At 39.0% G+C, this 15260-nt stretch overlaps 1 protein-coding gene across 1 annotated transcript in view; it reads left to right on the top strand.

Moving 5' to 3' along the window:
* The window catches only part of MTTP (microsomal triglyceride transfer protein), a 45902-nt gene that overhangs the window by 27235 nt on the left and 3407 nt on the right, over positions 1-15260 (top strand). Inside the window, exons 11-16 of the mRNA XM_032633740.1 lie at positions 1342-1554; positions 3695-3906; positions 6069-6166; positions 6272-6393; positions 7747-7974; positions 13257-13381. Of these exons, the coding sequence (XP_032489631.1) occupies positions 1342-1554; positions 3695-3906; positions 6069-6166; positions 6272-6393; positions 7747-7974; positions 13257-13381 (998 nt within the window). The remainder of the gene's footprint in view (positions 1-1341; positions 1555-3694; positions 3907-6068; positions 6167-6271; positions 6394-7746; positions 7975-13256; positions 13382-15260) is intronic.

Here is a 15260-nt window from a genome sequence, read left to right as displayed (position 1 = left end):
CATCTTCTTTTTTCCACTTAACAACATACCTTGGAAATCACCCCATACTGGTTCACAGAGATCTTCCTCCTTCCTTTTACAACTGCCTAGTACTCTATTGTGTGTTAAACTGAGACAGAACAGTTTATTCTCCCATGTATGGTCATTAGGTGGTTTTCACTATTTTTACTATTACAAATAATGCTTAAATGAATAATCTTAGGCACACTTTCTCTTAATTTTGGAGATACAGCTTCAGGGCCAGGGTATTGGATCAAAATGCAGATTTGTTAGCTTTTGCCAAATTATCTTCCATGGGAATTGTAGCATTTTATGCTTCCACCTGAATGCCTGTTTCCCTGTAGGCTCAATAACAACGTATGTTATCAAACTTTTGTATTTTTAAAGATCAATCTGGTAGTTGAGAAATGGTATTTCTTTAATTACATTTGAAATTTAGCATCTTCATTCTCTTTGGGGGCCTTTTATATCTTCCCTACCCCCCATCTCTCCCATGGTGTGTGTGTGTGTGTGTGTGTGTGTGTGTGTGTGTGTGTGTGCGCGCACGTGTGTGTGTACCTGCAGCCTGGTTTCAGAGTTCATAAATCCTATAGATGAATTAGATCTTAGGAACCTTTACTTTACGGATGATTACTGAAGCCCCTAAAACATACGTAGCAGCAAAGGTAAAATAAGAACCTAGATGTCCCTATTTCTAATTTGCTTTTCCATTAAACTGTTAACTTGCTAGTTCGTAGTTTCTAGGCCAGAAAACTAAAAGGCCTTTTCTGATTAAAGAATATGTTTGAAAAGTACCTAGCAAAGTACATGCTACATAAAAGGCATTCAAGGAATGTTTTTTGAACAGTATGTCAGCATTAATCAAATTTGGAATCAAGTGGGAACAAGCACTTTTTAAACATTTAGAACAAGACCTTACAGTTGAGTGCTAAGTGCTTTCACCGAAGTTGTTACTAAGGAAAAGGTGTGTGCCACTATTTAGGCACCATCTAACCATTATTTTAGAATTTCAGTGAATGGGCAGTTTTAGGAATAATCGATCACAAGGGAATTTTAAAAATGACTTTATGCATTCAGAATGTGTTTAAAAGTAAATATGCCCATTATTAATTATACTCATTGCTTCTTAATATGTTAATGTATGTATTTTTTTAAAAAAACAATACCACCTTTATCAAACTTTACTTGTTCATTTTCATTGTGTGCCTCAGTCAGGCAACCAGTGTAAACCTTTCTAAAACCTTAGGCTGTTATCCTGGACACAAGAGTGAAGCTGATCTTACCCAAGCTTTGTTTAATATATGGTTATGCATATGTCTGATGTAGAATGTGATTTTTTAGGGAGTGGTAGAAGCCAAGAAGTTAATCTTGGGAGGACTTGAAAAAGCAGAAAAAAAGGAGGACAAAATGATGTACCTGCTGGCTCTGAAGAATGCCCGGCTTCCGGAAGGCATCCCACTCCTTCTGAAGTATGCGGAGACAGGAGAGGGGCCTATCAGCCACCTCGCCACCACCACTCTCCAGAGATATGATGCCCCTTTCATAACTGATAAGGTAAATTCTCCAAGAATGTTTGCAACATTCACAAAAGGAAAAAAGCATGCCTAATCACAAGTCAGATGCAAACTTCTCTGAAGTCACCCTATTTTTTTTTTCCAAACTAACAATCTCTCTTTCCTGTTAGAAATAACTCTTAAATTGGATTCAAGGCTATTCTGAAGCAGCCTCACAATTTTGAATAGATAATGTCCTATATCCTGAAGCATAAATATTGAAGCACATTCTCTTGTTTTATCACCAAAGGTAATAGATAATGCTAAGATATAGGAAGTCAAGAGTGTGAAAGGAAGATAAAGCAAGGGGAGCTAAATCTAAAGCTAAAAGATGAGAAACGGTCAGGCAGAAGAAAGGATATGTGTGTTGGATAGAATATGAGAAAGAAGTGGGAGTCTTTCAAGCAGGGGAAGCATATGGGTGAAGACCCACAAATGGGAAAGAGGGTGGAATATTCCAGGAAAAGAAATAAGTCCAGAATGACTGGTACATGAAAAGTTAGGGAAAATGTCTCTGCAATATGGTTATGCAGCCTGTACTTGAATGTTTCTGGTGACTAGAAGTTCAATATTTCACAAGACTTCTTCATTATTGGACAACTCACACTGTCCGATTTTTTTGCTCATATCAAGGTGATATCTTCCTTCCTGTGACTAACACTTATTTGTCTTAGTTTGGCTTCCCCTCCGGCAGGAGAATTCTACAAGTATTCGAATAGAGGCAAAGTCCTCTCTCCTCTTGGGTACCAATGCCAGTTCCTTCAGCAATTCCCTGTTAAATATGATTTCAAAATATCTTCCCCAGGATGAATTCTTGTTGTCAAGTGGTCTTCTTAAAATTAATATCAAAATTCAATAAAATACTCCAAATGATAATACAAAAAAGAAACAAATTCTTTTCTGAAATATCTTTACTTCCACAAGTTTTAAGATGCTCTTAAATTTTTTGACACTGGAATAACCTGGCTTAGGTACTACCATGTTGGTTCCTACAGCTGCATTTTCAGGAAGCCATCCGAACTATACTTTTTTTTAGAGCAGAGAATGTTTATAAAGTGTAAGATAAACTGCCTGCTGAGAATGATGTTCCCGGTTTGCAACTATGTTTTGTGTCAAAGTTGATAAGCTGTAAAGTGTGGTAATTAGGGTCATGAGTTTTTGAGATAGACAGACCAACATATGAATTCTGGCTCTGTCCCTTCCTAGTTGTTTTTGCTTAGGTGATTCTTAATTCCTATATACCTGACAACAAGGTAACATTTGTGGGAGATAGAAAAAGACAGAGGAAAGTAGAACTGAAAGAAATATTTATAAATGCCTAGTACAGAACCCCAAGCACTGCATATTGTTAGGCAATGCTAGTGACCAATGAAATTATTTGTTGCCGCAGAATGTAATTATTTTGGCAAATTTTCTTTTGTGTTAATGTTTTGTTGAAAGAAGAAAATCCTCTAATATGACTTATGGACTTTAGGTGATAATGATGTATCAATATAGATTCATCAAATGTAACAAATGTACCACTGAGATGCAGGATGTTATACAGGAGAAGGTTGTATGTTGGGGGGAGAGGGGAGGCATGTGGAGCACGAGGTATTTAGGAATTCTATACTTTAAGCTTAATTTTGCTGTGAACCTAAAATTGCTCTAAAAAATAAAAGGTCTATTAATTAAAAAGAAGAAGGGAAAATTCTGAGGTACCTCATTGTAAGGAAATGTAAGTTCATATAGCCATCTCTCTCCAGAGCCCCTTTGCCATGTGGCAGTAGTGTCTTTGAAAATTCTGTGGTTGTTAGGGAATACCATGATATGCTGCAATAACAAACAAGACTCAAAAATCTCGGCTTCTCATCCACTCTATGGCTAAAGTAGGTAAAAGAAAACGTGGTCCTGAGCTCACTACCGTAGTAGAAGAGAGAGAGGGATAAGATACACCAGCTCTTAACTGCGTTGGCCCAGAAGTTACCCACAGTGGTTCCGTTCATGGTCCATTAGCCAGAACTATGACCCCAACATAATTGCAAAAGAATATGGGAAATATTGGAACACATGTCTATTTTATGAGCGTTAACTCTTCCTGCCCGATATCAATTTAAAAAATCTAGATGAGCACTAACTAAGCTTGAACATCTTACGAACAGGTGAAGAAGACTATGAACAGGATATACCACCAGAATCATAAAGTTCACGAAAAGACTGTGCGCACTACTGCAGCTGCCATCATTTTAAATAACAATCCATCCTACATGGAAGTAAAAAACATCCTCCTCTCTATTGGGGAGCTTCCCAAAGAAATGAATAAATACATGCTCTCCATTGTCCAAGACATCCTACGTTTTGAAATGCCTGCAAGGTATGAAGCAGTGCCCCGTCTCTGCTTATCCAAGCTTATCTGTATATTGATGTGGTACATGTGTGGCTAATAATAATGGTGTGGTCTTTATGCTGGGTTATGTTGCATAAAACCAGAGAGTTTGCCAAAACTATTTGGAGGGCCAGATTAAACAACTTCACTTTGGCACTGTGATTTGGAACTCTGGGTATGATTTTTTTACTCTAGGTCTCCCGTTAGGTCTGGTAACATCATATTGCCAAATGTTAGCAATGTTTTAAAATCCAACTGTATTTTCAGTAGGACTATTTCGATAACTAGCATCATAAAATGAGGTAGGTTCCCACCAAATGGTCTTTCATCTTAACTTTCCAAATGTTAGGAATCTTTGAAGCCTCGTTTATCACAGGTTAAATGAATTTACCATTTGAGTTTAAAACCTTAGACAAGACCCATGTTTTAGGACTATTCAAAGTACGAAGAATGGAATCAGCAGACTTCATTGCTCTCAGTTACTCATTGGAATCATCTTCCTTCCAGTTCCCAAGTCTCTTCTCCCAAATTCACTGCTGTCCCTTTTCCTCACTGAAATCAGAGGGCCAGGGAAGGAATCTCCATTTCCCCTGAGTTACACGCCGAGCACTGCCTTCAGGAAGGATCATGTTTGAGCGTTCCCAGTTGAAAAGGGAAACAGACATGGGGGGGGGGGCGGAGGGTGGGAAATAGGTAAGGAGAAAGGAAATGGAAAAAAAGGCAGTAAAGATCGAAGGAAAGAAACAAGGAGTAAGACTGAAGGAAAAAGAAACAGGAGGAGTAAGTACAGACAAAGGAGCAGGGCAAGTAAGGAAGCAGGGGGAAGCAGATCAGAGATGCAGAAAAGAAACGAATTCTCTCTGCAGTCATGTGTACCTGGTCAAATGGATTTGATTTCTCCTTCTATAGCTTTGCTTTTGTGAGACTCTGTGGGGGAGATCCTGGGTGTATTTGCTGCCATTGTCTCGTGAACCTAGTGATTCAGGGGACAGTAAGGAGGAAGCAGCGGGGTAGAGAGCAGCCTGGGAAACATGAGGAAGCCATCACGAACAGGGCAGGTCAGATTCTCAAAACTGAAAGCATCAGAGTTGGAAGGGACTTGAGAGGCCCCCTCACTTGCTATCTCTCTCCAGTGAGGGGGTCTAGTCTCCTGGCAGGTGGTGTCCAGACTTTGCTTGCACCTCTCCAGAGGTGGGAGGTTCACCACCTCTGAGGGAACTTGTGTCATCATTTAGAGACTCTCTCCATTACTGCTTTGCATAACTGAAATCTTCTATTGGCCCAGATTTTATTCCTGAAGCAAAGTGGAAGAGATCTAATCATTCAGCCACATGCAGGCCCTTTGAATATTTGAGGACTACTCTTCGTCTTTCCTTTTTCAGGCTAAAATCTTATAATCTAGTGATACTGGGGGAAAAACCTATAAGATAACCATTCTTCCTCTCAGTGATGTTCTACCTCAGAACTAGGTCCAGATTTCTTTGGTTGATTATTTTGATTTCATTTTTGCTGAGTTGTTATAATTTTATTATTACTGATATGATTAGTGTTAAGTAGTCAGGAATGGAAATACCTCAACACTAATTAGTTAAGTAGATAAAATAGAGGTATGGGGTCAGGTTTAAGACTTACTTTAGAGGAGACTATTGGGTTTTACTGATATGTTTCTTTAAGTGAAAACTACACAAATATAGAAGAAATTCCTGGAAATTTGCTGTTATATATCATTAGCCAGTGATAACATTAGAGGGTGTAGGAAAACATTCAAAGAAATATTGGGCAACCTCTCCAGTTTGGTACAACTTTCCTTAAAAGTATATACTATTTAACAATAGAACCACGATGATTCAAAGAACATGTGTTTTCCACTCCTGAGGTGTGTCCATCAGTCAGCTTAAGCCATCTCATAGCTGGCTGAACTCGCCTTGCTGTCATTTTGATACCAAACTGAATTTCAAATATCCGAGGAATGGAGGGGAAAGCCCTCATCCTGATGCTGGCACTCCAGCTGGCACCTCCCCAGTTTTGGAGTGGCATGAGGAAAATTTGGCCCCCTCTTTTTTCCACTGAGGATTTGGGTTCTTTCCAAATCTGACTTGGGAAACAGCCATTACCATGAATGTGCAGCTTTTTCCTTTTACGTGTTACAGCAAAATGGTCCGTCGAGTTCTGAAGGAAATGTTTGCTCATAATTATGACCGTTTCTCCAAGAGTGGATCCTCTTCTGCCTATACTGGCTACATAGAACGTACGTAACCCAAAAAGGGGTTCTCCCTCCCTGCTCCGTCCCCTGCTCGGTATTTCTGGAACTGTTGTTAAATTACAGGTTGTTTTTTTTTTTTTTTGTCCTTAGGTAGTCCCCATTCGGCATCTACTTACAGTCTTGACATTCTTTACTCTGGTTCTGGCATTCTAAGGAGAAGTAACCTGAACATCTTTCAGTACGTTAGGAAAAATCCTCTTCATAGTATTCAGGTATCTCATTTTTCATTAATTTTGCTTATTAAAGTATGTAAGAGGTTAGTGTGTAGTAAAATAAAATATATACTAATGATAACACTATAGAACGCATAAATTAACGGTGGATCTATCATCATCTGCAAGAGGCTGTATGGTTTACAGTCCCAGAGAGAGTTTCAAACATGAACTTGAAAGCTTATGTGTTTTGAGTCACTGGACTTGCCAAACATCCATAATTTTTTCAAAGGTACACATAGTCACAAAATTGAAGTCATGCCAGTATTTCTCATGTATGTTTTAAAAACTGTTTTTATCCATAGATATATTCCTTGGAGCTCCAGATATTTAGTTATAGAATATATTTCCTTCTCTTGGTGTTTCTATGAAGAGACTGATTCCGCATAATAAAAGCTTTCATGATAGAATACGGTTCTCCAAAGAGTCAATCTATATTTTTTCAATATTGCTAAGAGAGAAAAGAATAGAGTGTAGACATTTGACAACTGGCTGACTTCCATCCCTTTAGTTTTACCCCAAATGTGGTGACAATCTCTAAAGGCTTCCTAATTGTGAAATATACTTTCTTTATAGTTTTTATGCATATCAAACTATAGCCTTCTCAATAAGCTCATTTAAGCTTTAAAAATGATGCAATGTATATAAACTTGAGTTCTTATCAATATTGTATTACTATACCTTTGGTAGGACTCTAGTTAGGATACCATGCTTTCTGTCCTGAGGAATCACCATCTGTTTTCTGATATGCATTCTGAAATGCCAAATGCCCAGTGGCTAAGGTGCTGGGCGTGGAGGACAGAGAATCTGTAGGATTCCTGTGTGTGGCAGAGATCAGGATGTGAGGCTCCTCATAGCGTTCATCATCTTTTCTTTTACTGGAGAAAGTTTTATGTGGAAAGGTGTGAGTCACGGCTTAGGGGGCAGACTCTCGTAGGGCAGACTGTCCCAACACTTCTCCGCCTCTTTTTAGGGGCTCTACAAGGTAGCCGATCCACCATGTATGACAGTTCTGCAGAGACTGAGTCTCTAGGATGACGCCATTAAATGGAAAGCTCATGGTCATTGCAGTCAGACAGAAGGGGTTTGAGACTTACCTCTGCCATTTGAGCTTTTTTTTTGGCCTTATCTGCAAAATGGATACAATCATATGAACCTCAAAGGGTAGCTGTGAGGATTAAATCAAGAAAACGAACTCATATTCAGGCCTGGAGTTGTTTTTGTTTTGTTTTTGCCTAGCAACTGCAAATGTTTGAGGTTTTGACCCCCGGGAAAGTTCTAGTTGTCAGCTCATCATCACGTACAGAACAGGCATGGAGCTAGTGTCATGAATGCTATATCCATTTTCTCTAGGTGGTCATTGAAGCCCAAGGACTGGAGACCTTAATTGCAGCCACTCCCGATGAAGGAGAGGAGAACCTTGACTCCTATGCTGGCTTGTCAGCCCTCCTCTTTGATGTTCAGCTCAGACCTGTCACTTTTTTCAACGGATACAGTGATTTGATGGCCAAAATGCTGTCAGCAACTAGCGACCCTATGAGTGTGGTGAAAGGACTTATTCTGCTAATAGATCATTCCCAGGTAATTCATTCTGCAACTGTTTACTGAATGTACCAGGCATGCTTTAAATGTACTCCATGCTTGGAGGATACAAGACAAAGTTCCACCCACCTTGGAACTCACATTCAAAGCATTTGAACCTCTTGGTATTATTGCCCTTTCTCTTTTTCTCTTTTGCTACAGGTAAATGTGTTTTCTTTTGTCTGTATTATCTGATTAAGACATCTTTTCACTGTTGAGGCAAAAGAAGAAGTACTCAACATAATATGAGTATAATATAATGTCATTTATATCTCCATAGAACTAAAAGGTGGGGGTGGGGGGTAACTGATGTGAACAGAGACAAGAAATTATGGAGAAAGTAACCTAGGATTCAACAGAGAAGAGATGGCCTTATCTCTTCACTTGGTTTTCCTGGGCACAAGGGCTTAGATGATATTTTTTTCTGAAGGCAAGAGCTAAACTACATGGCTTCATAGTTACTGATGACATTTGTCACGACAACAATGGTAAGATCCAAATAGCGCATCATCCCTGCCAAATTCGTAGAGACACAAGCAACCACTGACACCAACCACACGTTTAATGGAGACTCTGCCCCAAATTCGCATGTTCACAGAAGCTTACAAAGGTTCACTCATTGTTAAAGAGTAGGATTACTTTCATTCACTTGACCTGCATTCTTCAGAATAGTTTTCAGTTTGCTTCACCCCTAAATCTTACATTACTGTACTAAGGTACGACAATACTATATTCTGTGTGGTAAGATTCAGGTGACCAGGTGACTGTGAGATGGGAGTGGGCTGCCTCATGGAATTTTTTGAGAAACAGAAAAGGGTTAATCTGAATAACCTTTGAGTTTGAGTGTTTGATGCTTAAAATTTTTTTCTTTAATGGCTTGACATTTCCTGCCTTACTAAGCATAGCAATATAAAAATGGAATATTTGCTAAAAAAGGATCTTATGGGAAATCCTTAAAGTGATCACTTGCACTCTGATTTATATTTATTAAATTAAAATTTAAAATTTACAGACTATAGGACTTGCTTGGGAAGTTTGCTTTTGTGGTTTAATAAATTCATAAGTAATAGCCTAGTTTTGACTTTTGCCTTCACTACTTACTTTCTGTGTGTTCTTGGGCAGTTACTTAATAGCTTTAAACCAGGATTTGCTACTCATAAAGTGAGGCATCTGGAACAGATGATTCACAGTTTTTATCAGCTTTGTTCTTTGCCGGATAATTTGAGGATCTTGATTTGTTGGATTCTGGTTATGAAATCATAGATTTTAAGATCTGGGAGTGACCTTAAATATCAGATTTACTAAAACTCCACCAAAACATCATTGGTTGAAGCTAGATGCTAATTCCCTATCTTTATTATTCCTCATAACAGTTCAGGATAGCTGTATATAACAAAAGAAGCCAGTTTGGGGTAGCTTAACCAAATCGTTTGATTTTTATCATGTTACAAGTATTTGGAAGTAGGTAATCCAGGACTGATATGGAAACCCTAAGATATTGTTAGGAGCCAGACTTGTTTTCCTCAGGTCGGCCATCTTTACTTGTGATTATCAGATGGCTGCTGCACTTCCAGCACTAATTCCTCATTCCAGGAAGGAAGAGAGAAGGGTAAGGTGCAGCAGAGTCTGAGACTCTTTCTCAAGAACTGTCCTGCAAGTACTAACTATTTCTACAAAAGATAAGCATCTACAAAAAGAAGTCCTTTTTTATTGACCCAAACTGTGCCATATGGATATCTCTAGCTGCAAGAGAAGCTAGTAAATATAGTTTTTCAATGGTTGTATTGACACTCTGAGCAAAACTGTGTTTCTGTTGATATGAGTAAAAAGAAGGACAACCAGCAATGCGTTTCATGCCCCTTAATCCTCAAAGTCACAGAAGAAAAATTGTTCTCAAATTATATTATAATTTGACACTGCATTTTTCCATTGAAGTATTACCTCTGGAGAGATGTATTCTTAATGAAAGAATCTCTGAAGAAGGCATAAGAGTGCTGAGAAAGTAGTCCACATTTTAAGATGCAGGAATAATAACAGTTCAGTACCACCTGTACGTACTCACCTACCCAACAGCAACGCCTAATAGTCTGGATGGGGGTATAAATCTTGATGCAAAGATAAGTAATAACCTAGGTCAGGGTTGGCAAAGTTTTATGTAAAGGGCAGAAAGTAAATAGTTCAGGCTCTGTGAGACATATGGTCTCTGTTGAACTACTCAGCTCTGCCACTGTAGAGTGAAAATAGCCATAAGTGATATATTAACATATGAGCGTGGCAGTGTTCCAGTAAAATTTTATTTACAAAAATAGCCAGTGGGCGAGATTTGCCTGCAGGCCATAGTTTGCCAACCCCTGATCTAGATTTATCTTGCATGATTTTTGTCTTCATTAAGCTAGGGCACTGCAGGCATATTCTAAGGGAAAGATCTTCCCTTAGTTATTGAACATAGCCCAATGCCAGTGTAATTTAGATTGGAGTATTTGGCAGATCTGGGTTTATTACACAAATATGCTGTTTGAGTCTCCCTGGCTCTGCAGAGCACTCCAGTAATGCCATCCTAGCTTCAGGGGCACATACCACTCTAGGTCAAGTGCTGACATTGAAGGAAATTTTGGCAGTGGATGACCGGTCACAAACGCCAGGGCAGATGGAATTACTCTGTGCTTACTCTCTCGCTCTCTTTTTGCAGCTAGCTGGATCACTCTTCAGAGAAGGATGTCTCATAAAGTCAGATTAACAGGGGAATCCTCTTTAGCCAGCAAAGAACATATTTTCCTGAATGGGAGCAATGGGATGAGTTGTCAAAATATCAGTGTCTGAGCTCTAAGAAACACCTTTAGGCCCAAAAGTAAAAGATCAAAGGGGTCACATTAGCTACGAATACAAAGCTCCAGTATCTTATTCTTCTGGTTCATAAACAAGAGTTTAAATAAATATGTCCTCTTGGTGAAACAAGGACATAAGCCTATGCTTTATCTTTTTTGCAATATTTCTCAGAACAGGCTTCCTTGCACACTATGAGACAAATGACAGTTATGATTCCTGCTAGCCACGCATGTATGGTAGTAGAAAAGTCTCCCAACGAGAGACAGTCTGGGTATTCATTCTAGCTCCACATGCAGCCTCCAAGCCTAATTTTTCTTTTCAGTCTTCAGATATAATGCCCACCATGGAAGATTTGTATGGGAATTAAATGAGATACAAAATGTAGAGCTTTGGGGGCACAGTAGGTGCTCAAAAGCTGTTAGTTCTACTTATTTGACACCCCTCAAAAATTCGAACCACTGCCCTACGTGGTTTAGTCACTTTCACGAAGGAAAGAGTCGTTTGTCCTTCTACAGGGGTCAGTGGTCTGTCCTTCTATTGCGGGGTGGGGTGGGCCAAATAAATTCCTGTGTGACATGCATAAGAATTCTTCCATGATCCCTTTGCAGGAGAGAAGTGGAATATTCCCGGAAAGCCAAGGCACTCCTCAAAACCCACAATGCAGTGGAAATACTCTCTCCCCACAAAAGGCACCTTGTTTTATAGCCGTGAAATGTTCTTTTCCATGGCAGTTGGTGTGTTTTGACATCCACGTAATGTATGGTCAGTGGGAAGGCTAAAGTCCGCATCACAGACCTCTGCCGAGTTAGGTGGACTAAGAAGATTATAGTTTTCAAATGGGGAATGGAGAATATGATCCAAATAAGGAAGTACTTTTGAGGCAGGCGTACAGTAGGGCCAATTTGGAAACAATGACAGTAACAGTGCAAGTGCAGAACTCACGTCTTGGTTCTGCAGTTCATGGGCATAGGTTACAATTGGGACATGATTATCGTGGTTTTCTCAGGATAATTTGTCTTCCTTCATATCAGTTATGATGCCTGAGGTAACCCCTGCATCCCACCACCACCACATTTTGTTCTGGACCTAACGTAGCAGTAAGTGTCCTTAGGGCTGTCTCCTAATGCAGCCTGAGCTCTGTGTTGAGAGTCTCATGCTTTCGTCCAAGTGTCTTTCAGACTGAAGGTAGTTTCATGCCACAATCAGACTTTTCTAGTAAACCAAGTTCTACGATTGAGATTTCTCACCACATTTTTTTGAAAGTTGGAGAAAATTCAGGAAGATCGATGATCAACACAGAACTTTCTAGGAAGTGAAATTGCGGCATTAATAGTTGGTGAAAGCATGGCTTATTTGGTCTGAATAGGGCAGTTACGTAAAGAAGTTAGTCATGCTGCCAGTTGCTGTGGACCTAAGATCTTTGGAGGAATATCAAAATTAAATGTACTGAGCCTTTTTCCCAGAACTGTTATCATTTCAAACACTGTCCCAAGGCAATCTGATTCCAATCCAGCTGGAGAATTTTTCAGCCAACATCACCCCATCTAATGTACATAGAATTGCAAGACTTAAAGGGTAAATGCTGGCAAACAGCATAAAACAATGGTTTTCAGACAACTACAAAATTACTGAGGATGGACTATGTTCGTAAATGAGTACTGTCCCTCTGGAATATGCCGTGGAGTTCATGTTGGTCTTGTTTGTTATTTTGATGTCATTCCAAATGTTAAACAACAGGATATTATGGCTTAGTTAAGTTGCCTAGCTTTCCTTTCCTAGGCAATTCCTGGAACTTGTATACTGCAGCGGCAGTTTTGATCCTGCCTTTCATTCACCAGCAGGATGCAGTTTACTATATTTGACACAGCACCTAACTACAAAAGTGCTAAAGGACTTCAAGAGATCATCTATCCCAAACCCTCACCCCCCACTCCAAAGCCACACTGGATTTCTGATGGATATGCTTTCATTTTCCCTAGTCTTGTGGTTCTCAAATTTAGGTGCAACAGAAGCACATGAGGGCTTATTAAAACACAGAGTTCTGGGCACCACCCTCAGAGTTTCTAATTCAGTAGGTATGGGGCTTCCGTTCCTAACAAGTTCCCTGGATGCTCATGTTATTTGTCAGGGAACCACACTTTGAGAACCATTGCCCCTCCCAAAGTGAGGCAAAGATTGAAAGAAAGCACCCTTGTCAATTGACACTTCACTTCTTTAGTATTTTAATTGACTAAATAATTTAGCAAATCAATAATCTACTTCCGTGATCAAGGTTAGGATGTGTTTCCAAGCCTAGAGAAAGACTTCAATGTTAACACAACTCAAATGGTATTACCTACAGCCGGAGGTTGAATGTGCCTTTGGAAAGGGGCTGGCTACATTGTGCCCCTCGCCCTCCCCTCCTCCTTCTTCTAATTCTTCTTCTTCTCACTGTTATTCTATATCTTTGTTTCTAGGAGCTTCTGTTGCAATCTGGACTGAAGGCAAATATGGATGTGCAGGGTGGTCTGGCTATTGATATTTCAGGTTCAATGGAGTTTAGCCTGTGGTATCGTGAGTCTAAGACCCGAGTGAAAAATCGGTAAGCATATGTAAAGAACCACAGAGATAAAGTTTTTTAAAAATTTTATTGAAATATAGTTGAGTTAATTTCTGCTGTACAGCAAAGTGATTCAGTTATACATATATATAGTTCTTTTCCATATTCTTTTCCATTATGGTTTATCACAAGATATTGAATATACTGTGCTATGCAGTAGGACCTTGTTGTTTATCCATTCTCTATATAATCGTTTGCATCTGCTAATCCCAAACTCCCAGTCCACCCCTCCCCCACCCCCCTCCCTCTTGGCAACCACAAGTCTGTTCTCTATATGCAGAGATATGTTTTCGGAATTGTTTAACTTTCCGACTTCTTGAAATCTATGCTTTCTGTTTGTAATCATTAAATCATAGAGTAGGGAGTAACCATGGGAAGTTATTCTTTCCATAGCTTCTTATGAGCAGCTAGGTACCTAATATGACTCAGACAAGGATCTCTTCGCTTTTAAAGACATCCACGGACAGCTTGCACAGTGGATGAGATGTTCATCTTCTCTTGGTAGTTGACAATGCTGTCAGAAGACTTTACTTTTAAGCAATTTTTTTTAGCTTATACCTCTCGTTGGGATTTTAAATCTTTCCTCTTTTGCTATCTTCAGTGGAGAAAAATAAAAAGATGATCACTTTTGTGAGAATCTAAGTCTTAAACATTGAGTCCTTAAGTGTTTCTATTAGTGTTCATTTTTCTAAACAGAATTTTCTCTGCTCCTTTAGTTTTTCTAATTGACCCATCAGATCAAATGAAAGTGTTTTATTTTGAACTTAAAACAATGTCTTTGAACCAATGTGATTGAACTTAAAACAATGTCTTTGAACCAATGTGATAATCAGAAGAATTATTCTTCTGTTTGTTGTAATACTGAGGAAAAGAACATGAAAATGCAATTGATTTTTACTTTTTGGATATTTAAAAATACAGTGGGGCAGAGGTGAGATAGGAGTGCTAAAATTAGATTTTTAGTTTATTTTGAACAATGGATGAAGGAATTGAGAAAAATCAAAAGGTGGCACGTTTAACATGAAAGGTGACCCTCAGTGTTACTAAAAGGAACCAAAGAATGAGAAATGGGAGAGGCTTTCAGAGTGATAAGCGATATAATTTAGGGCTTCCCACTGCATCAGTCATCTTGGTCATCTTTTTGATGTATTTTCTAGACAGTTTACCCAAATTAAACTGAACTGAATTATTTTCAGAAGGAAATCAACAACAGCTACAACAAAAATTTCTGGCTTTTTAAAAGAGACACGGTATCCCTAAGTACCTGCCAGTGTCCACATTATAGCCAATTCATCTTCAATTTTCCATTTGTTCATTTAAAAAATATCTCTTAAGCCTTTGTTGAGTGTAAGATATTAGAAGGTATTCAGGGATTTAATGAATTCAGGGAAAAGGATTCAGGGATTTAAATGATACCACCTCTGACCTACTTTTACACTGGCAATAGCAGCAGGTGTGCTGTGAGAAGCACAGCAAAAATTAGTAGCCTATTAAAAGAGCACGAACGTACAGCTCTGATTTCATCTAAAGTCTGCAATTAAATTAGAGTAGTCCTAGAGGTAAGCCTTCTACTAGGATTGTTTATCCTCTTCATTTTCATCCAAGCCTCTATCCTAGTCAATCCAATCTGTCTAGGTGATCACTGGAGAACCTATGATATCTGTCCTTTCTGGGGCACCCAATATACATGCTGTAGGAATGGTTCTTTGTGATACTGTATTTTTCAAATATCTTGGCAACCATAGACTTCTGTCATCAGAGACCCTTTGGAGAAAGTAATGAAATGGAATTGAGGTAGCTACATAGAAGCCAACAGAGAGATAGTTACCAAGAAAATTGTTGTAAACATCAACTGTCTTCT

Source organism: Phocoena sinus, chromosome 5 (assembly GCF_008692025.1).
Source record: "Phocoena sinus isolate mPhoSin1 chromosome 5, mPhoSin1.pri, whole genome shotgun sequence".
Taxonomy (NCBI): domain Eukaryota; kingdom Metazoa; phylum Chordata; class Mammalia; order Artiodactyla; family Phocoenidae; genus Phocoena; species Phocoena sinus.
Note: the sequence above shows the minus strand (reverse complement) of the source record. Positions and strands in the feature narration are given on the sequence as shown.